Source organism: Chinchilla lanigera, unplaced genomic scaffold (assembly GCF_000276665.1).
Source record: "Chinchilla lanigera isolate Chin_1 unplaced genomic scaffold, ChiLan1.0 scaffold00097, whole genome shotgun sequence".
Lineage (NCBI taxonomy): Eukaryota > Metazoa > Chordata > Mammalia > Rodentia > Chinchillidae > Chinchilla > Chinchilla lanigera.
Genome location: NW_004955498.1, coordinates 2,253,480 through 2,276,929, shown reverse-complemented (window position 1 = coordinate 2,276,929; position 23,450 = coordinate 2,253,480). Strand labels below are relative to the sequence as shown.

Here is a 23,450-nt window from a genome sequence, read left to right as displayed (position 1 = left end):
ATGTATATATATATATATATATATATATATATGCATAAGGGTACTATGATAGCTTCACGTATTTCAGGAAGATAACTAGCAAGGGAATGTCTGGGTTGAATATAAATTGTGGTGCTGTTTTCTACAGAGGCTCCTACCTTATTTCACAGTGGTGGTACCAGTTTCCTCCCCACCAACAAGAAAGCAGAGTTCCTTTTTCGTGCCGGACCTACTAGCGTTTGCTATTATTTGATATCTTGAATATACCTATTCTTTCTGCAGTGAGATTTGCCTTTCATGAGTGGCATGAAATGCTAAACATTTTTTCAGCAATTTATTGGCCATTTTTTTACTGCATCTCAGAAGTTTCCATTCATTTAGATGACCATTTCTTGAACAGTTATTAATTTAGGGACCTAGTTTTTCTCTAATATTTAATATCCTTTGGATATTTGTGATCTGTCTGAGGAGGACTACATGACAAAATGGTCTTCCAATTCCGTGTGCTGTTGTTCAGTTTGTTGATTGTTTCCTCTGTGGTGCAAAAGCTTTCTAATTTAAGTTGACCCCATTTGTGTTTTTGTGGCAGTATTTCTCAGGCAACTGGTGTTCTTTTCAGGAAGTTGTTGTCTGCACATTTGCCTTTTTGAGTTTTATCTAATTTGTCTTCCAACAGAATGTGTTTCCATTTATTATTTCGATCTCTGATTCATTTTCATTTTATTGCAGTGCATGGTGAGAGGCAGGGTTGCAGGTTCTGCTTTCGATATTTGTGTAGCCAGTTTTCACTTTACCATTTGCCAAAGAATCTACATTTTACATCTGCTCCCACAGAAGTATTTGGTCTCCTTGTCAAAACAAAGATTGTTGTGTTGCCTGGAGTTGCTTCTGTATCTTGCATTGCATTCTGTTGATCCAAAGGTCTGTTCTTTTGCCCATATCACGCTACTTTTATCAGTAGAAGCTTGTAGTGTAACTTCAAGCCAGTGTTGTGATGACTCTGTCTTGCTATTGTTTCAGGGGATTGATTTTCTTCTTCTGGCTCTCTTCTGATTCCATACGAATTTTACAGTTGGTTTCTCTTGTTCTTTGTAGCATGCTGTTTATGTTTTGATTGGAATTGCATCACTTCTGTGTAGCCAGAAGTGCCACTCAGAAACCATGCACCCTGGTCCCAGCAGTATCGTGCTGCTGGCCAGCCATGCCTCCTAGTCTTGTCCTTGGGAGCTTAGGAGTTTCAAGTCTGCTTCTGGCTTTATGCAACACTCACCTCCTGAATTGCTTCTGTCCCTCAGGGTTGCTGTGCCCCTTGCATGTTGTTGTAAGAAAAAAAACTGAAGATGTGGAAAAGAAAAAAGAAATAGGGCATCCCAAAAGATGTATGATTAGATGTGAGGGAGTCTGTGCCTGCTGTGACCAACTATTCATGGTGGGTAGAATCTGGGTAAAGAACCATATTTCTGTCCCTGACAACTTCTCTTCCACAGGGATAAATGATTTCAGTGATTTCATCTTCACCAAAATCTAGCCTTGGGCATGCCATGATCTCTATGACAATGAGGCCTAAAACCCCTCCCATTCCAGTGACAAGGGCAACTCAGCGCAGATGCAGGTGTAAGTTCAAAGAAATTTCAAGGAATTTTCTATTCAAAGAAATGGCAAAGAAAGGTGTATATCCTGATATTACTAGCGTAAACTTTCTTCCCAAAGTAAATGGTTGAAAACTCCCAGATTCAGCACTGGAATAAAATGAAAAAGGCACTTGAGGACACTGATAGTTTCTCTGCACAGAGAAATACTTGCACTGCCAGTCATCTGATCACTTGCTTAACACAGCAATATCACTAGCCAGATCCTCAGGTCTAACTTGTAAGAGTGTTTGAGGCACAGTGGACTCACGAGGAGAAGGTGTCCCCACAAAAGCAGTCAAGTGGGCACTCCAAGACCGTGGAAAATGGAAACTTCCATCAGAGAGCAGAGCACCTGGCCAAGGACTTTATGAACTCAGTGTACCTGAGAGTCATGCTTATCTCTCAGGAAATCCCTGCAGATGAGAGCATGAGTTCCCTTGTTCTTACCGTGCAGAGGACCACTCTTCTCATCTTTGTTCCAGGTGAGAGCTTCTCTTGTCATCACCCACCTTCTAAGGCTCCATCTGACGGTCTTGCCCTGGCTAGCAAGGAGCTGCATTAAAAATCAACTCCAGCAGAATCAACTGCAGTTACCCAAACCCAACCTGTCCTAGCTCTGCACGCACACATGGCTGCTCTCTGTTAGATTCCACCCCTCAGTGCTCTGCTACCTTCCTTTAAATTCCTTGAGGACATCTCTCTATCTCCTTACACGGGGGTAGTGTTGGACTCCATCATCCTATGGGATCGCTTTGACCCTGCTCAGTCTAGTGTGTTCCTGTCTCTACCACAGACACTGGGCCTTATCAAGGGCACAAGTGCAATAAGTGTTTGGGGTCCAGGGGCCTGTGAGATTTATTGACAGTAAATTTCCCCAGGATAATTGAAACCGAGCAAATTCAAGTATACATATATCTTTAATAGTGTACAAAAATTGAACAAAAGAATCTGAGAACAGATTTTTATCCTTATGTGTATTTCTAGGCTTCATCTAACTTCATACAAACTTATACCTTTCCAAGGAAATTCCTATTGTAATTGTATTTTATCAGAAATAAAATGTACTACTCCCTTGTTTAAGAAAACAGGAAAGGCACTTATATTTAGATGGGAAAATAAAATACATTTTTTAACAATATCACAAAATAGTATTCATGTCAGAAATCACAATTAAACAACAATAAAAAATTAAAAATTCGTGTGAGATCAGCATCATTTATCAAGTAAAATTTACAAGCTACTTCAATCTCTCTTAAGAAATATCAAGACTCTGAAAAGTCATGAAGAAATCACATATGCATTAACTAGTGACCCAATCAGAAAACATCAAGATGGCGTGCACTGTATTCACTCCTTCCCCTTTTACTTCACTGCTTAGAAAACTGCCCAGTTTCCAGAAACACTAACTGACATTGAGCTTCATTTAACAAAGGGTGGAATTTAAGCACTGACAGGGTTGGGGAACAGTTCCTGTCACTGTCACTCATCTTGCCCCGCAGGGGCCCTGAAAATACTGTTTTCCTTTCTCAAAAGCTGCGCATGTAGCTGTGGGTAAGACCTGGAATCCATCTTATCAAGGTTGAACACATGCTCTAGGATTTTCACCTGGGTGGTTTCAGCGTGGGCCCTTGGACCCCACAGGAACTCATAGCGAGCAGGATCACTGTTCGGAACCTGCTGGTACACCAGGTATTCTTCCTGAACCAAATCCTCAGTGATGAATTTCCAGGGATCCCCAATAACAGCGTGGTCCCTCTCATCTAATAACTTCCTGTTTCTCAGTAGTTCTCTTAGGTCCTCCTCACTGAGCCTGCTGCCCTTTACCGTGATTATACTCAGGATGAGTATCAGGAGGTCCGCTTTAGGAATGGCCTGGACCTCGTTATCTAGGAGCCCATTATAAGTGAGGCCCAAGATGGGCACAAGCTCATATGTGTGCCCAGGGGCATCCACTTTCCTCATCTCAATGCCAACGCTCAGGCACATGCACTCACAGAGTTCCCTAAAGAGCTGAGGGTAGTGCGCATGGTAATCATACCCCACAATGTGCACCATTTCTTCCATGGTGACCTGCTCCTTCTTTTGATACTTCTGGAGCAGGAATGGCAGCAATTTATCTAACCTGTCATTTAGGAGCTCATCCTGCGTGACCTGAGAGGCATCCTCACCCTGGGAGGAGCTCGCAGCCCCCTCTCCTTGCGTGCTGGAGCCCTCACAGCCCTGGCTCCTTGGAGTGGAACCCCAGGCAGTGGGGGGAGAAGAGGTTCCCTGAGGATTCTGAGGAAACTTTGGTGCCCCAGACCCAGGCTGTTCTCTTGCTGTGGGCCCCACTGAAGCATAGGAGGAAGAGGAGGAAGAGGAGGAAGAGGAATCATTGGCTGCTGCTTCATTCTTCTCATCCTTGAGGACCTGCACACGCATGCGGACCCTTTTGTGGCTTTGAGCAGGACGGCTTCTCCCGAGCTTTTTGTCTTGGCTCCCACGACCACGAGGCATCTTGGTGTTGTGAGTGGATAGCAAGAGCTTGATGTTGAAGACTCAGATGCCTGGAGGAGAGAGGGAGGCTATTAGTGTTCTCAGCTGAGCACAGCACACTTCTTACCTTCCACAAAAACTCATTGTTTCTCTTCCCTTGGGAGGTGCTTTAGGGTTTCAGAGGCTCCTGTCCTCCTGAGGCCCTGTCCCCGAGATGCAGGGGCATGAAGTGAGGCTGCTTCTCAGGCTGCAGTTGAACTAGAGAGCACAAGGGGCTAGGGAAGAGGGTAAGGCACATGCAGCCTGGGGACTATGATGTGTTCTGCTCTGGAGCAGGTTGAATCCTAGGAACCCATCAGGGCATGCACCTCACCTTGACTCCTGACACCACCTGGGTCTCCTCTGCTGTGTGAGCTGGACACTGCTTCAAAACAAGATCTTTCTGCTTGCTTCCTGGAGCTCCTGTAAGAAGTGGGGGGCCCTCAGGCTGCAGACCTTAAGCACAGTCTTGCTCCCCCTGACCTCATAGGAGGAGTGGACTTGACTTGTGAGTTCCCACTCTTCTGGTGGATGGTCATCTCTGCTCACTCAAGGTGCTCAACTGGCCTTAAGCAGGGCCCTGGTTTCCAGTCCTCTGCTTGCCTGAGTCAAACTCTTAGAAAATGTCTCTGTCCCTGAGAGGGAGCAAAAGTCTGTGAGGGGATGCACATCTGGACACAGCCGCCTGGAGGCAAGAGCTGGAGGTGAGTGAGTTCCGTGTGTTCCATGTACTCTGGGAAAGGGAACTTTCTCCATCCTCATTTCCAGTTAGGTCTGGGGATTCCCCTGGGAGAGTCAGGTGCCCCCCTCTTGAAATCACAGGCCTATCTCTCTGAGCCATTCCAAGAGGGAGAGAGGGGATTCCCCTCCACCTCTTTCCATGGTCTGAGGACAGGGGACAAAGAGACAGGTGGAGACTATCACGCTGTGTGTTGACCAGAGGGGCTTCACTTTGCCCAAACCTAGACTCCTGACAGGGCTCAGCATCCTCTTTCTGCCCTCCTTGCCCCATCTCCCTCCTACCAAGGCCTTCAGCTTCCTGATATCTACAGCGCAGAAGTACGAGAGTATCCTGAGCCTGACAACCCTGCCGAGTCTTCCCCAGATGACCAAAGAAGCAAGGTAACATCTGTGGAGCATCCACATGTCTGTGTTCAGGTCAGAAGAACTGTAAATGCATCATCAGTGTCCTCATCTTGACTCTCGGTGATCCTGGGACACCTGTGTCCCTGACCAGATGGGGCTCCCTGAGGACAGCCTGCACACAGTCTCAGAGCTAGACTGTCACCTGCATGAGGTCCTGAAGAATCTCAGATAAGTGAGCAGATGGCCATGCTGTCATCTCCACATGGGGCTATCAGTGCTGACAGCGAGACCTGTGCACATCTCACTGGGACCCTGGTTATGGTCTAGATCTCCTCTATAGGACACATGGGCACGTAGGGAGGACCTTTGCAAGGTGTCTGCAGTATGTGACTTACCGCTCCCTTGTTTTCAGGTACTGGCCACTGCTAAGAAAAGGAAAGTCACTGAGTGTGACAGGGACTTTCTGTGTAGTGACCTGGCTCTTCCTTTCAACTTCTGCTACCTGGAGGACTTGTGCTGAGCAGGTTTCCTCATGCCAGGCCCTTCCACTCTACTATTCTGCCTTGTGCCTGGTTGACTGTCTAGTGACAACCCTATAAACTGTGAGCCCAAGGCAACTTTTCTTCCAATAAACGGCAGATGTTAAGTATTGTGTCTCAACAATGAGAGCAGAAGTAAGGTACCCTATGTGCTTCTGAAGTTTCTTAGTTATCCTCGTGTTGCTGCCTGCACTCCCTCAACCCCATCCCACCCAAGGTGAACTGATCTCTCCTTTGGAGACCAAGAATTCATCACTATGATGACTTCCTTCCTACCTGTGGCAGAAGAGTGCACGCAACAAGATTCACCCACAGCTGACCCCAGGAGCAGGATTGTGGGGTCTAGGGTTTCTGGACAGAAGACCCCTATCATCCTCAGGAAGTGCACACAGCTTGCACTGTCCAGTTCTTGAGGTCCTACTTCTGCTGACTAGGGGCTGGAGATTTAGCTCAGTGGCACAACACCTGCCTGGCAAGTGCAAGGTCATGAGTTCAATTCCCAGTACCGGAAAAAAAAAAAACAACTACTTCTGCTGACTATATGAAGATCCCTCTACTGAACTGTATCATCTCTTGGACAATCATCCTCACCTTCTTGAGTATTCCTATCCCCAATTGTTAGCATAAATGACAACGATTCACATAAAGCCACTCTCACTGGAATACTGGAGTGAGAACAGTGGAACCAGGTTCTGTATAGGACCTTCTTTATAGGAATGAGGGTTACCTTCAGGTGTTCTGTGCTAGAAAATGAAGGAGTCGTGAGCAGCTGCAGTTCAACTGCCCACAGAGTCAGAATCCAGACTCTGAACCATAACAACCTGAGCCGGGAAAATAAAAGAGAAATTGAGAGAAGGAGCCAAGGTATTAGGAGGGAAGTGAGGCGAACACTGAAACATTCAGTGAGGCTGAAGAGATAGAGTATAATGTGGACGGGGTTCACAACAGTCTGGGCATTCTTCCTGTGTGATGGCTCATATCAAATATTTGTAGAAGCAAAGAGAAACCTGCAGGCTGCGTAGGGTCCTAGGGAGAAGGTCTAGATTTGTCAACTGGAGGTTGCTGACATCTGCAGGGACAGTGTAGAGTTGAGCTGGACAGGTAAAGGAGGGTGATTTTCCTGAATACTGATGCTGCCCTAGCTCTGGGGAGAGTGTGAGTTTGGCAGCCATTGGAGCAAAGGCTTATTTGTTTGAGCCTGGGACTCAGAACTGGGATGGCTTCGCCTCAGTGCTTCTGCTCACAGCGAATATGTGAGTGCCAGCAACAGGGAACAGCTTTGCATGGGACGCAGACTGGAAAAAGACCCCTGAGGGGTTGGATTAGGTTGGAAGACAGAGCCCTGCCACACCCAACACAAGGCCGGGCCCAGCCTGAGTTGCTCTGGATTTGAAAGTCTCAGACTGGGATATTCAAGCACTTGCCCTTCTGCTGCCTGCAGCAGGTATCTGGGGTCTCACCGCCTTCCTTATCTATGAATGTGAGCCACAGCACATCAGGACTTGGACCAAGCACAGTCTAGGAAAAAATAGGGGGTCTCAGAAAATGGAGAACTGCAAGACTCCAAAATTCCACATCCAGAAAGGAATCTACTGATTGAGCATCACCAAAAATTATTTTCTTTTCTTCTTGTTTCTTTTTTTTTTTTCATTCTGATCTGTTTTCCTTTAAATGTTTCTTTTCATGTATTTTTAAAATTTTATTATCCATAAAATTTCTAATATTTTCTCCTTTAAGGGTAATGACTTCCAGTTCTCTTGGTTTCTTATTTCTCTTGCCTTTACTAATTTTATAGACATCCTCTAGTCACTGTTAGGATCACTTGTGCCATAGTATTTTCCTGTTGCTCAGATGCTCATGTTTAATTTTTAAACTTTTTCTTTTGTTATTCCCCCTTCTGCAACTAGACATATCTTTAATTGTATAACCATTAAGCTTTAATAATATGCAGATAGTTAATTGTATAAAACTTCTACAAAATTCTTTCTATCAGTAGCAGAGCCACAGCTGTCACATGTAGTATATAATAGCTGTTTACCAATATCTGGTTTTTCATAGTGTTTACACTACAGTTGTGGATTATTTTTTTCCTGGTTAATAATGATACCTAATTGGTTTCTATGGTATATTAATGTGCAGTTTGTCTCAGACAGTATCACAGTAAGTGATTTGCTTGAAATTGCCAGCGTCCCATAAATGTTGGCGTTAATGGGTTTTGTTTGTACACCAAACCAAGACGAGCTTTTTAGACATTAGCAATACTTCAGTATGTGTTGGGAACTTGGTGTTAGGTCAGTTACTCTCCATATGCCCCTTCCAAATAGAGATAAGTGGTTGGATTTTAAGAGTCAGTGAAAGGACTATAATCAGCCTTGCACAAATTATATCATTGTAAAGCAGACTAACTAATCAGATCTCTATGCTGGCAACAAAGTCTTTTCACTGTAAGTGCCACAAACTTTAACACAGAACAAAACAAATAAAAAGCAACAGAAACACTAGAAGACAAGTCAACAAAATGACAGCCAAATCTCCCAACTCAGCCAAAGCCAATCCAAGGAGGGTTGAGAAGGAGAATAGTATAAACAACACACCCAAATTACTTGGAAACATAACAGAAGAAGTTAGAAAATAAATCTAGTAACTGTTCAGCATAATCTCAGAAGATATAATGAAACAGTTAGTGGATGTAACAACTGAAATTATCAAGGAGCTTTCAGAACACAACAACAACGAGGTAGTTCAGTTAAACAGTAGAAAACATGCACGGACGTTGAGCCAAATAGTAGAGTCCATGAAAGAATAATCATCTTGTGAGAGATTAAAAATTGAATAGAAACTGTGGGCAAGAGAAACAACAAATGTGAGGACAGAATTTCAGAATTAGAAGATATGGAAGCTCTCCATGAAAAAGTACTCAAAGACACATTTAAAGCCCCAAGAAAACATCAAAAGTGGATGCAAAAACCACTAGATGAACCAACAAAGACCAAATGCAGAATGATACAAACATGAAAAATCAGAAGATACTACAAATGGAAGAAAAATGACACAAAAATAATAGCAGACAATTTCCAAACGCAAGTAAAGAAATAAACATAGAGTTAATTATGGCATGTACAACAACAAATACCCAAGACCAAAGGAGAACCTCTCCACATAGCATCATTTTCCAAACAGCACATGTCCCAAATAAGAAGAAAATCTTAAAAATTGGAACAAAAATGAATAATATAAGGGTACACTGACTAGAATAACTGAACACAAACCTTAAGCGCCAGGAAGGCTAGGAGTGAAGTGTTTAGAGTCCTAACGCATAACAATATCCAGCATAGATACATATGTCTTGCAAAACTTTACCTCAAAATTTATAGAGAAATAAAATTCTATCCATGACAAATATCACCTGAAATAATTTATGACCATGAATCCAGCATTACAAAAATACTCCAAAGTACATGCTAGAAAGAGACAATGAAAGAACAATGCTAATAAGTCAAATATAATGAATGCATCTGGCAGGATGAGCTCCAAGGAGGAGGAAAAAATACATGGAGATCAGCAATGTGGAAATAATGCACTTACAGGAATAATTCAATATCTTCCAAGTATAACTCTCAATGGAAAAACTCTCAATTCCCCAAACAAAAGACACAGACTGGCAGACTAATTCAAGAAAAAAAACAAACCCAATGAATAGAGTACACAAAAAACAAATTTATTTAAAAATTGCACATGGGAAAGCAAAGAATGGAAACCATCTTCCATGCAACAGAAATGCAGAGAAAAGCAGGAGTAGCTATCTTGATTTCAAACCACGTGAATTTCAAACCAAAGATCTTTTAAAGAGAAAAAGCAGGTCATGACCTATTGGTTAAAGGAGCACTTACACAGGGAGAAATAACAATTATAATCATATTCATAACAGACACCAGCACAGCCAACTTTGTAAAAGAAACACTAATAGACATAAAATTTCAGAGAAACATCAGCACAATTGTAAAAGAGGTAAATCCCTAACTGGGATGTGATTTCCTTTCTGGGAGGACGTTCACAAGCTGGATTCATTTGTAAATCCAACAAATGAGTCTTCTACAACTTTGACACAAATATACAAGGTAAACATAAAAAAAAAACAAAAATGCGGGCTGGTGATATAGCTCTGCAGAATGGCACCTGCCTGGCAGGCTCAGGGTCCTGAATTTAATTCCTGTTTCAAAAACAAACAAAGAGACAAACCAACCCCCATAAATGCAGGAAGTTCCTGACTGTACTGTACTACTGTACACTATTTCAATGCACAGTAAGCACACAGCAGTACAACTGTTGCAATGTCCAAAAACATGTGTCCTAATTCCGCAATGTGTTTGTGACTGCAACATTCATAAGTCAGGGACTTATTGTATCCCATTGTGATGATACCCACTGTAACAAATAGATCAATCTACTAGAGAAACAAAATCACCATAGAAATATCAGAGTTCAACCACACCTTTGAATGAATGGCCTTAAGAGATATCTACTGCCACCTAACAACGGGTTACGCAGTCTGCTTTATATCACGTGGAAGTTACTCCCAAATAGATCATGTGCTAGCCCAGAAAGCACAATGAAGTAATTGCAAAAGAATGGAGACCATCCCATGCCTATTATAAAATTATAGCACAAAAGAAACTAGAAATCAGGGACAAAAGCTAGCAGAGAAACTTTACAAACACATATGGGAGGTAAATGATACTCTCTTGAATAATCAGTGAGTCATGGAAAATTAACAAGGAAAGAATTAGTTCCTGTAAGCAAATGATTTTTCACGTGATTTCTAGGTTCACTGCATCTTGTCTGGGCTAGCAAGTGCTTTACAATATTTTGGTGAAAGTCCCACGGGGTGCAGATCAGAATATATATTCCCTTGCTGGGTGGAAAACTGTAGAGATGTACAATCAAATGGCAATATCACTACAACTCATCAAAACATATGGGACACAATGAATGTAGTCCTAAGAGGAAAATGTATAGTTTGAATACCCATATCAGAAAAAACAGAGCAAGCAAAAAAAAACAAACCAGAACAAAACAAAACAAAACAAAACAAAAAACCTTAATGTGTACATCATTGTGCTAGAAAAATGAGAACACTCCAAATCCAAATCTATTATAAAGAAAGAAATTACAAAAATCAAAGTGGGAATTATGAAACTGGGTCTAAGAATTTTAAAGAATCAACAAATTAAAGAGCTGATTCTTTGAAAAGTTAAGCAAATATGAAAAAACCCTAGTCAATCTATTAAAAAAAAAAGGAATTAACTCAAATACAGGCAATTAGAAATGAAAAAGGTGAAATCACAACACATTCTGCCAAAATCTCAAAGATCCTTGCTAACTGCTTTAAGAACCTGTACTCAAGCTAAATGAAGAATTTAGAAGAAATGTATGAATTCCGATACAATATGCACTACTAAAACTAACAAAAGATGATATGAGCATTTTGTCAGGTGTACAGATTCCATTTGACCAGGTGAGCTATCAAAGGGTGCATGATAAAAACATTTTGAATAGTCCACTATCTCTCCATCAAATTGAAAAAACAATAATAATAAATAGCAGGTAAGAACATCCCAGCCCCAACTGACTCACCGCTGAAATCTACAAGAACTTTATTCATGATCCAGCACCAGTATTCCTCAAACTGGTTTCTGAAGTGCAAATGGAAGCAGTACACCTAAAGCCATTCCGGGAAGCAAGCACTACCCTGATTCTAAGACAAGAAATGGACACAACCAAAATACAGAGATACAGGTCACAATCTTTATGGATCACAGATGCAAAAGTGCTCAGTGAGGTACAGGCAAACAGAATGCAGGAAATCATTAAAAGATTCACACATCATGAGCAAGTATGATTCATTCAAGGATGCAGAGGTCATTCATTATGTGCAATTCAATATGTGCTACATATTGCATAATTGAAGGCAAGGACAAAAATTGCATGATCATATTGACAGACACAGAAAAATCATTGAACAAAATCAAACATCCATTCATGATAAAAGCCCTGAAGAAAACAGACAGTGAAGAAACCTATCACAATCTGACTGAAGCTATCCAGATCCAAGCAATGGTTAACACCATAATAAATTACGGGAAGCTGTCTTGTTACTGAATTCAGAAAAAAACAAGGATATCCACTATAATCACTCCTGTTTAACATAGATCTCAAAACATTAGCCAGAACAATCAGGAATGAGAAAGGAATGAATGGGATCTATACAGGAAAGAAAGACGCCAAATTATCATTATTTGCAGATGACATGATACTCTCCCTGAAAGATCCAAAACAGATTCCTACAATTAACCACTAGGTTCAGTAGCAGGTTACAAAGTCAACACACAAAAATACCTACTTTAAAATTCTTTGCTCTCATAGGATGGAAAACACAGAGGAAATGAACAGATTTCTCGATACATATGAATTCCCAAAGCTGAATGAAGAAGATAAAAAAATCCTGAATAACTCAATATCAGCCAGTGAAATCAAGAATGTAATTTAAAACTTCCCAGTGAAGAAAAGCCCGGGTCCTGATGGATTCACAGCTGAATTCTATAAGCAATTTAGGAAGATTTAACATCAATTCTTCTCAAATTCTTTAATGAAATTGAATGGGAAGGAATTCTCCCCAACTCATTCCTGGAGGCAAGTATTACTCTGATACCAAAACCACAGAAAGACCCAACCAAGAAAGAGAACTACACACCAATCTCCCTAATCAATGTAGATGCAAAAATTCTCAATAAATTACTAGCAAACAGAATACAACAAGTCTTCAAGAAGATTATACAGCACAACCAAGTAGGATTCATACCAGGAATGCAGGGATGGTTCAACATACACAAATCAATCAATGTATAACACCATGTCAATAGAGCCAAGGACAAAAATCACATGATCATCTCCATTGATGCAGAAAAAGCCTTTGATAAAGTTCAACATTCATTCATGTAGAAAACCCTACAGAAAATAGGAGTAGATTGCCTTTACCTCAAGCTGATCAAAGCCATCTATGATAAACCACCAGCTAACACCATACTAAATGGTCAAAAACTGAAAGCTTTCACTTTACAATCAGGAAGAAGACAGGGATGTCCACTGTTATCACTTCTATTCAATATAGTTCTGAAAATGTTGACTAGAGCAATTAGACAAGAGAGAGAAATGAAAGGAATAAGGATAGGAAAGGAAGAAGTGAAATTGTTATTATTGACAGATGACATGGTACTTTATATAGAAGACCCCAAAAACTCCACCAAAAGGTTCATGGATATAATAACCAAATTCAGTAGCATAGCTGGATACAAAGTTAACACTCAAAAGGCAATAGCAGTCCTATACACAAGTAAAAACAGACTGAGAGAGAAATTAGGGAAACCACACCTATCACAATAGCATCTAAAAAGATGAAATATTTGGGAATCAATCTAACAAAAGAAGTAAAAGATGTATACAGTGGAAATTATAGTACTTGGAAACAAGAGATCAAATAGGATTTCAGAAAATGGAAATATATCCCTTGCTCATGGATAGGAAGAACTAACTTTGTGAAAATTGCCATTCTCAAAAATTTTTGTACATATTTAATGCAATCCCAATTAAAATACCATTAGTATACTTCACAGATTTAGAGAAAACACTCCTAATCTCATGTCGAACCAGAAGAGGCCTAAAATAGCAAAAGCAATCTTGGGAAGCAAAGGAAAGCCAGGAGGCATCACAATTCCTGACTTAAAATTATATTATAAAGCTACTGTGATAAAACCAGCATGGTACTAGCACAACAACAGACCTGAAGATCAATGGAACAGATTGGAAGATACAGATACAGCTGCAAACACACTCAGGCACCTTATATCTTCTACAAAGTGTCCAAACATGTTCAATGGAAGGAAGATAGACTCTTTAATAAATCGTGCTAGGAAAACTGGCTTTCCACATGCTGAAGACTAAAACTAGAACTATGTCATTCACCATGCACTAAGTTAAAGTCAAAATGGATCGAAGATCTAAATATTAAAACAGAAACACTAAATTTATTGGAAGAGAAAGTAGGTAAAAGTCTTGACGATATTGGGGTAGGCAAATAGTTCATGAACAAAAGCAAAACTGCACAGGAAATACTTCAAAGAATCAACAACTGGGATCTCATCATACTGAAAAGATTTTGCACATTTAAAGAAATCACCAATAAAGTAAAAAGAAAATCGATGAGTTGGGAAAAAATTTTAGCCAACTGCCCCTTAGAGAAAGGAATTCTATCCAGGACATATAAAGAATTAAAAAAAATCAGGCCACCCAAATTCAAAGACCCAATGCAAACATGGGCATCTGAGATGAATACTCACTTCTCTAATGAAGAGATATTAATGGCGAATAAATACATGAAAAAACGTTCAACATCATTAGTCATTTGAGGAATGCACACTAAAACAACACTGAGATTTCATCTCACCCCAGAAAAAATGGCTATCATCAAGAAATCAACCAATAACAAATGCTGGAGAGGCTGTGGGGAGAAAGGAACCGTACTCCACTGCTGGCGGGAGTGTAGATTGGTGAAAATGCTGTGGAAATCAATTTGGAGATTCCTCACAAAACTAGGATTAGAAATCCCATTTAACCCAGCTATTCCCCTTCTGGGTATATTCCCACAAGAATTAAAGACATCATACCATAGCGACATGTGTGCAGCCATGTTTATAGCAGCACAATTTGTTATAGCTAAATCTTGGGAACAACCCAGATACCCTTCCACTGAGGAATGGATAAAAATGTTGTGATATTTTTATACAATGGAGTATTACTCAGCTATTGAAAAAGATAAACTTGAGGATTTTGTAGGTAAATGGATGCAACTAGAGACCATACTCATAAGTGAAATCAATCGGGCCCACATGTGTAAACATTATATTGTCTCCCTGGTGTAGGAACCTGAAAGGCTAGGTAAAACTCAAAACATACAATAGATGATAGGAAAGGGAAAGAAATTGCTCAAAGGAAGGAACAACTGGGATGAGGGAAAGATGAAAAAAGAAGGAAGGCAAAACGTAAATATATATGTGAATAGCTGTGATGACCGTATTGCTCTTGTCTGATGGTGTATTGAAATGAACAGTTAATGCTCACAATTTTTTATGTTCTGATCGACTTTGCATGCTTCTTTCTGGTGGTCTGAGCAACTGATTTGAAGGTAACAATATGCAATGGAATTACAATGGTGAACTCCTACCACATTGTCTAGTGAAACTCTGTATTATCTTTAATGTTTTATTGAAGAATTATTTTCTTATTCTCTTTAATTGTTTGAGCAATCTTTCATTCTTACATCTGATAATCTGAGCAATGTAGTTAAGGATAGCGTTATGCAACGTAATAACCACTGTTGATTTGTATTAATTTGTCTTGAGACCCTGTATCACTTTGAATGTTTTTGCTTTGATTTATGTTCGAGATACCGGTATGCTGCTACTCTTCTATTTTTTTGTTTGTTTGTTTCTCATGTACTACTCTCTTTAAAAAAAAAAACATAAAGTCAACACACAAAATTCAATACTGGTCCTGTACATCAATAAAATACTGACCCGGAAAGGACATATGCAAACAGAACTTACACAATAGCATTATAAATGTGAAGTCCTTAGGAATCAGTCTAACCAAGGGAATAAAAGACCTCTATAAGAAGTACGACATTAGTCTGAAAAGGTGATTTAGAAGGATATCACAAAATATAAAGAAATCCCCTGTTCCTGTATAAGCAGAACTGATATAGTCAGAATGGGTTAAAACTGTTACGCAGATGGAATGCAATACCAATTGAAGTACCAATAGCATTCTGCAAAGAGGAAGAGAAAGCAACTCTAAATTCATATGGGACCAGAAGAGCTCTAGAAGTGCAAAACAGCCCCAGGGAACAAAAGCAAGAGCCCCAGGGAACAAGAGCAAGTAGGGAGCACCACAATCCCAGAATTCAAGTTATACTACATAGTTACACTGATAAAAATAACATGATATTGGTAATAGCAAAACAAAACAAAACCAGATTTGTACATCAACAGAAGAAAATGAGGGATATAGAAATAATTCCTCGCAACACAACTATCTTTTCTTTGAAAAGGGGATGAAATACTTTTGCTGGAGCAAATATACAAAGCCACTTTAACAAATGATGCTGCAAAAACTTCCTATCGAAATGCCAGAGGTTGAACCTGGCACTATGTCTCTCACCATGCACTAAATTAAATCCAAATGCATCAAAGATGTGAATATCAAAACAGAAAAATGATCTGCTGCACAACAAATCGGGTACAACTCTGGAAGACATATGCATAGACAGTGACTCTAGGAACAACACCAGCTGACAAGAAATGCTAATGAGAAACAATGGGATCAAATCAAGTTGAAAAGCTTCTGCCCAGTAAAGCAAGCACTCGGTACAGTGAGCAGACAACCTTCATCTTTACAAAAAAATTGCCAGGTACTCCTCATGCAAACCGCTACTATCTTGAATATATAAAGAACTAAAAGAAATTTGGCCCTCCACATTAAAGTACCAGTCAAGAAATGCTTATCTAAATGAATAGATATTTCTCAGAATAAGTACTGTTAATGACCAGTAAATACATGAAAAAATACTCAGCATTGCTGGCAACTTGGGAATGCAAATTAAGTCAAAGTGAAATTCTATGTCACTCCAGAAAGAATGACTAATTTCAACAAATCAAATAATAGCAAACACTACCAAGCCTAGTAGGAAAAAACAGCACTCCTACATTGTCAGTGGGAGTGTAAACTGGTACAAGCGCTACAAAAATCAGTCAGGAGATTCTTTAGAAAACAACACTAAAATTTAAACTTAACCCAGATATTCCCCTTCTAGTTATCTTCTGGAAAGAATTAAAGCCGTCATACTACTGTGATGCATACATGTCCACGTTTATAGCAGCACCACTTATAATAGCTAAACAATGACAGTGGTCCCCATTTGCATCAGTAGATAAATGAATAAAGAATATGTAATATTTATATAAATTGGGGCACTACTTTGGCATAAAAAGGATAACTTTAAGTCATATGTAGGAAAATGGGTGCACCCTGAGACCATAATATTAAGAGAAATAAATCAGACATACAAGTTTAAAATTCCCTATTGTTTCTCTTATATGAGAAATCCAAAATGTAAATGAATGGCAAAATACAAGACTGATAATAGTAAATAGGCAGATCGATGGTTAGTATACGGGAATTAAAGCAAGACATAGACTGAGGGGGGTGGAGAGGAGGGAAATCACATAAAAACGGGAATTGTGAAGTGTGCACATGAGCAAAATCTCTCCGAGGAGTGTGATCATTACGTACTGCAAACAGGTATAAATATGCATATACATAAAATATACAGATATACTTGTATATATGTACACATACCATAAGGAATGTGATCATCATGTACTGCAAATATATGCATGTGTACAAATTTACACATATGTACACATATTCACACATATGTATATACATACACATTAGCATGGACCTGGCAACTAGCGTCTGGCTGTCCTTTAAAGTCGAATAGAGGAGAATAGGGGTACTCTCGTGAGACTTCTGCACCGCGTGGGGCTGGGCAAGCAACAGAGCCTTTTCTTCCTGGTTAGGACACCTTTGCTTTGCAGTGCGACTCTGCACTTTGCTCAGTGTCGCAAAATTTGATCTAAGCTCTGGCCCTCTCTGGTCCTCCCACCTCAAGCAAAGATTTGGGAACAAAATTCTGAGGTAGCTCAGGGCACAAAGGCCTGCCTGGGGAGTGCAAGGTCTTGGGTTCCACTCCTGTACCGAAAAAAAAAAAAAGAAAGAAAAGAAAAGAAAGAAAAAAACTTTGACTCTGCTTGTAGTTTCCATTGAGGGCAAACCTGGCGCTGTCTTGAGCACTCTGCACCACGTTGTTTAGGGCAGAAAAAAGAGGCTTCTCTAGAGTGTTCTGGGACCTTCTTTCTCCCTTGGGGCTTTGGCAGGACCCTCTCAGACCCGCAGTCTGACCTCCCAGATCCCAGGACCTGTGCACTCTTCCCCACAAAACACACTTCTCAGAACTCTGCTCTTACACTGCGCACTAAGTCCCCTGAGGCAAGAATGGCTTCCACTGAGAATTCTTTCTCCGTATGCAAGGCTCCCTATCAAAGAAGAACCTGACTTCTGCGAGAATCTCTCTCCATGGCGAGCTTCGTAATTCCAATTGCCTCCCACCTGGTCCCCTAACGGAGGCCACCCACAAAATTCTACTCACCTGAAGCCAGCGCCTCAGAACAGAACCTCACCAGCTCCGACCTGAAGCCTCTGCTGCATCCAGGACTTCACTTCCGGAAACGTGCCTGGGATCTCCCAGGGCTCACAGCAAGAGCGGAATGGAATTTTCAAGTTTCCCTCAGTCCTGATTGGAGGATCAGTCTCTTGGTTCCTGGCAGACCCAGAACCACCTTTCTCTATGGACTTGATTCCATTCCCCTGAGACTAAATATGTACTTTCTAGGGTACATGGAGCCTCAGACTCATTGTCACAATTCAGCCCCTATGTGGTTCAGGGATCACAAGAGGTATAGATCTGGGTAGCTTGCTGACCCTCCCTCTGAGGTAGGGCTTCCTCAGTCCATTGTCTCTGCTCACCCTGAACCCCAAGTGTACCCCAATCCTCTCTATTTACCTTCCCTGAACCAACTGAATCAGATAAAGTTCCTCACTTTAGTTCTGATAGGACTACTCTGCAGTCGGTAGCAGTCATGTCTGGGAACGTGTCAGCAGCTGCAGAATATAATTCTCTAGGTCCCTTCCATCCTCCTAGGGGTCATCTCCTTGGTTCTTGGATCCCCTTGGACATGTACCTCAAACTGTGCACCCAAGACAAGGACCTGATGCCCAGAGTCCCATGAGGCTGAAGGGGGGCTCTTCTTTGATTATGGAATAACTAATGCCTCCATCGATTGTTTATGCTCGTGCTCACTATTTGGTTTCTAGCGCATTCATATATTTCATCAAAATAGTGCTTGTTTTGAAAGCCAGGCCTCACCCGTCAGAATGGTTTGAAGTGGGTATTAGCTCAGTCTCCAAATCCATAATATCTCCATTTTCCTGCTCCTCCAATGCTGCCCTGGGCTATTAATATCTCTGGAGTGAGGTGCAGCTTCAAACTGTGGGGTGTTGTAGAGGCCTGAATTTTAGTTTAGTTTAGTTTTGTTTATTATATTCATTTATTTATCATGTGCATCATAAGGAATTTGAAGCCATAAATGATGTATATTGATTTCTCTTTTTCCCCAATCCTCCCTCCTCCCTTCAACCCATCTTCTGCTCCCTCTTTACAAAGTTTTGTTTCCATATTTCCTTTTAATGTTTTTTCTTTTACCTTTCTTTCTTATCCACTCACCCCATTCTAGTTTCTCTTTCCTTTTGACCAATTTCTTCCCACTTCACAATACGCATTGTACATATTGGCCCTTATTTACTCTTTTATTTTTCCATACCAAAGAGACAATGTGAAGTTTACAAATGTGAGTGTGGTTTATTTCACTTAAGAGCATGGTCAAATTGCATCCATTTGGTAGGGTAAACTGAGGCACAGTTGAGACAACCAAGACAGGCAGGGTTTAAGCAATGTGTGCAAACTTTATTTGCAGGCCGGTGTGGCTGGACCAAGGGAAAAAGACCACCAGCCCAGAGCAAGTTGTGAGGGCCTGTTTTCTAGGTGAGTTTAGGTAGGGGAAGGAGACATTGCCAAGTGGGGTACAACCTCTGGGTCTCTGAGTAGGAGGGCTAGGGCTAGGTGATAGACAGGGCAGTGTTGAGTACAAGGGTGCTGGCAGGCAAAGCATGATTCTTGTGGTTTTTCACAAAATCTGTTCTGTACATATTATATAGGGCAGCTGCAAGTTGGTTGAGATACATGTGGGAGCTGCTGGCTGGATAAGCTGCGGGAGGTGTTCCCTGTTGAAGGCTGAGCCCCTTAAGTTGTCAATAACAGATCTGCTTGGGGAGGTTTTCTTTCCTACCTCGGCGGGGATCTACTTTGAGACCTGACATCATTTACCTAGAAATCCTTCAAATTTCTCTTTCTTTCTGGCTGAGAAGTACTCTATGATATTTTTAAAAACCCACATCTTCACCCATTCTTTGGTTGATGGGAATTGGGTTATTTCCAATATGTAGCTATTACACACTGTGCTGCTTTCAAAATGGGGGCACACATATCACTGTTATATAATGCTTTTAATTTTCTGGGAAGATACTCAGAAGAAGAACACTTGGGTCAAATGGGACCTTTAATCCTAGTTTTTTTAGGAATCTTCACACTGATTCTCACTGTGGTTGTACCAGTCTACACTCCTACTAACAATGGAGATGGGTTCTTTTTGCCCACAGCCCCTCCAGCATTTCTCATTGGTTGATATCTTGATTACAGCCATTCTTTCTGGAGTGAGATGGATTCTTAGCATTGTTTTTAAATTGCACGTCTCTAATAAGCAGTGACTTTTTTCATATATATATTTGTCATTTGTATTTCTGCATCTGAGAAGTGTGTATTCATCTCAGATGCCTATTTTTATTAGGTCTTTAAATTTGAAGGTCTAATTTTTTTCGTTTCTTTACATGGTCTAGATAGAAATCCTTTGTGTGGTCGACAAATGACTGCCTTTTTTTCCCACTCTGTGGGCTGTCTTTTCACTCTGTTGGTGATCTGTTTTGTTGTGTGAAGGCTTTTTTAACAGGAGGAAATCCCACTTATTGATTCTTTGCATTATTCCCTGTGAGATCTGAGTTTTGATCATGAACTCTTTGCCTACACCTATATCTTCAACAGTTGCGCCTATTCTTCCTTCCAGCAAATTTAGTGTTTCTGACTTGATATTTTTGTCTATGACCCATTTTGATTTTTGTTTAATGCATGGTGATGAGCATGGGTCTAGTTTTAGTTTTGGCAAGTGGAAAGCCAATTTTTCCAGCACAGTTTATTAAGTAGGATGCCCATCTTTCTCCTACTGAGCATGTTTGGTAACTTTGTCAAAGATAAGATGGCTGAGTGTGTTCAGAGTTGTTGCTGCATCTTCTAATCTCTTCCATTGATCCTCAGGTATTTTTTTTTTGCTAGTACAATGTGGTTCTTATCACAGTAGGTTTGAAGTATATTTTCAAATAGGTATTGTAATGCCCTCTGAATGGCCTTTGTTGAGGAAAATTGTTTTTGTTAATGTGGTTTACTAACATCTCTGTTGTGAGGTGCAGCTTCAAACTGAAGTGTCCTAGAGGCAGGAATTTTAAAACTTCCCTCTAACTCATGCTGTCATGGGCCACTTATGCAGGGCTCAGTTTCCACCCACTCCCCTGCTCCTACTCAAACACAAGTACAAGTTCTACAGTTCCAAGTCTCCCCTAAGATTATGCTTTGAGGCTAAATTTGGTTGAATATATGTGTTTGCTAGGATTTGCTTTCTGTCTTTGTATCACTCTGTCTGTCTGTCCTTGTGTGTCTGTCTGTCTTTTTCTCTCTGTCTGTCTCTCTGCATCTCTCTCTGTCTCTGTCTCTCTCTCATCTCCCTTTCTCTTCTGCTGTTCTGCTTTGTAAATTCGGGTGCAGGAGATACTCCCCCACACTTGTTGACATTGTTTCCGCCATAAGGAATATAAGAAAATTGAGTTTTCATTTTGCTGTTCCTCATCACTGAATGAGATATACTGCACTATTCATATCAAAGTCCTTTTATGTGAAAATGTTAAATTTCATAGTTATCTCTATGAAGTCTTTATACATTTTCATAGCTTGTTTAAGCCATTTCTAAGATTTGTCTGCACAAATCTAAAAGTTTAAACATTACAAGAATTTTAAAGTGTATTTCCTTGTACTAGAGGATACTGTGCGAAGTGGCATGAGCTGGGCACATAATGTGCAGTAGCACAGGTGCTGTCTCCTATGGGGAAGCTTGAAAAACAGGCAACCTGAACATACAGTAGGGTTTAGCAGACATGGGAAGGTGAGTACAGGGAGATTGGACAAAGCAGGACTGGAGTGATTACTGTGCATTTTCTCCATGCTGTGATATACCACACCAAACTCCATTACTGCATACAATTTCTACATGCTGAGTACAACTACAATGAAGATCATTAGGGAAAAAAATGCTGTGTGAGTTTCCAAACTGCTGGCTGTCTTACAGAATTCAAATGAGTCAGATATCAAAATCACATGATCTTAGTCTATAAAATATCTCTCATGATGTTTCTTTCTTTCTGGAGAGGGATATTCATATATTTTGGATCTAAAAGAACCCACAAATCTCTCCCAAGTGGGAGTGGTGATGTTGAGAAAACAGAGGTCACTGCTGTACACGTGGACAGTAAATTCTTATGCCAGCTCTACTCAAGGTGTAGCCAATGAGGTCTCTGCTTCAGTCCCTTGTCTCTGCTTCTTAGCTGTGATGGCATAACCAATTTTCCTCTGCCATACTATCAAACCAGGACTCTTCTGTCTCAGAGCAAGGATCCACTGAGCTTGTGAGTCAAAATAACCTGATCATCCATTAAGTAGCACATGTATGCTATCATGTCCCCCTGAGAGGAAAGTGACTATTATATACAATTGGCAGGAGGAGTAGGGCCATTGCTGTGATTGAACTTGGCTATGTTGTCCAAAAGTTTTGGAAATGCTTTGCAGGAGTAATTTAACAAGGTGTGGAGATGCAGGTTGGAGAAGCCCTAGAAAGTTGTGAGCAGAGCTTGATGTGCACATCTGGTCAGAGCTCTGAAGAACAGAATGCTGATAAGAATGGTCACAGTTAGTGTCAGTCTCACCTCATGGCAGCTGGGAAGCAGGGAGAGGGAGGAAGGGAGCAGCATCCCACAGTCCTCTTCAGGGGCGCTTCTCCAGTTATGGGAGTCAGCACTGAAAATATATGTATGGAGTGCTTTGCATCTACGCTGTAGATGTGGCCTGTCCTGAGGGTCAGCTAAGGACTCTGAAGATGGAGCATGGAGTGACTTGGAGGGAGGCCGTGGCCTTGCAGTTGCAGGATGTGAGTGTATTTCATGTGCTGGTCCCATTGTTATCAGCTCAAGTAGAACATGCACTTTTCTTAAACTATCTTTAGGAATCCTCAAGGGATGCCTTTGTTCTCACTGAGTATATAAGACAGAACACTTCTAAAGTAAGCAGAGTGGTTATCAGCCCTCACCTTTTGCGTCACAAGCTTTTGTCGTTGGAGATCAGCCCCAGTGCTGATGGTGAACTACACCAATGAACTAAGATGTTCTAGTATTACCCATTTCTGTAGTCAGCATGCTTTTCAATGGTCCTACAGTTTGTGCACCAAGAACTTAACCTACGGGTCCTTGAAACACACTTATGCAAACAACAGTGGATGAGTTGGTGGAGTCAGGGTGAAAGATGCAAACAAATTCTTGTTATGACCTCTCCTCAATCACGTGGGGAGAAGAAAATTGTTGGTGGGCAGAAATTTTCCCAGGAGGAAGAGATTGGCACAAGGCAAAAATGATTTCTTTTATATGTAAGAGGAAAGGGCTGGAGGTCACAACACCTGTGAAAGGATGGACAGTGGAAATGCCCTGGCAAGTTGCTCAGGAAACCAGATTGAAATATATTGGAATATGAGACAAGCACTAT

The 23,450-nt window shown here is 40.9% G+C and overlaps 1 protein-coding gene across 1 annotated transcript; it reads right to left on the bottom strand.

Annotated features, from left to right (window-relative positions):
- Window positions 1-3,089: 3,089 nt before the first annotated feature.
- On the bottom strand, window positions 3,090-4,106 carry LOC102018305 (melanoma-associated antigen 8-like). The gene has a single exon (XM_005406469.1). The coding sequence runs from the start codon at window positions 4,104-4,106 to the stop codon at window positions 3,090-3,092; it is 1,017 nt and encodes a 338-aa protein (XP_005406526.1).
- Between the last annotated feature and the right edge of the window lie 19,344 nt (window positions 4,107-23,450).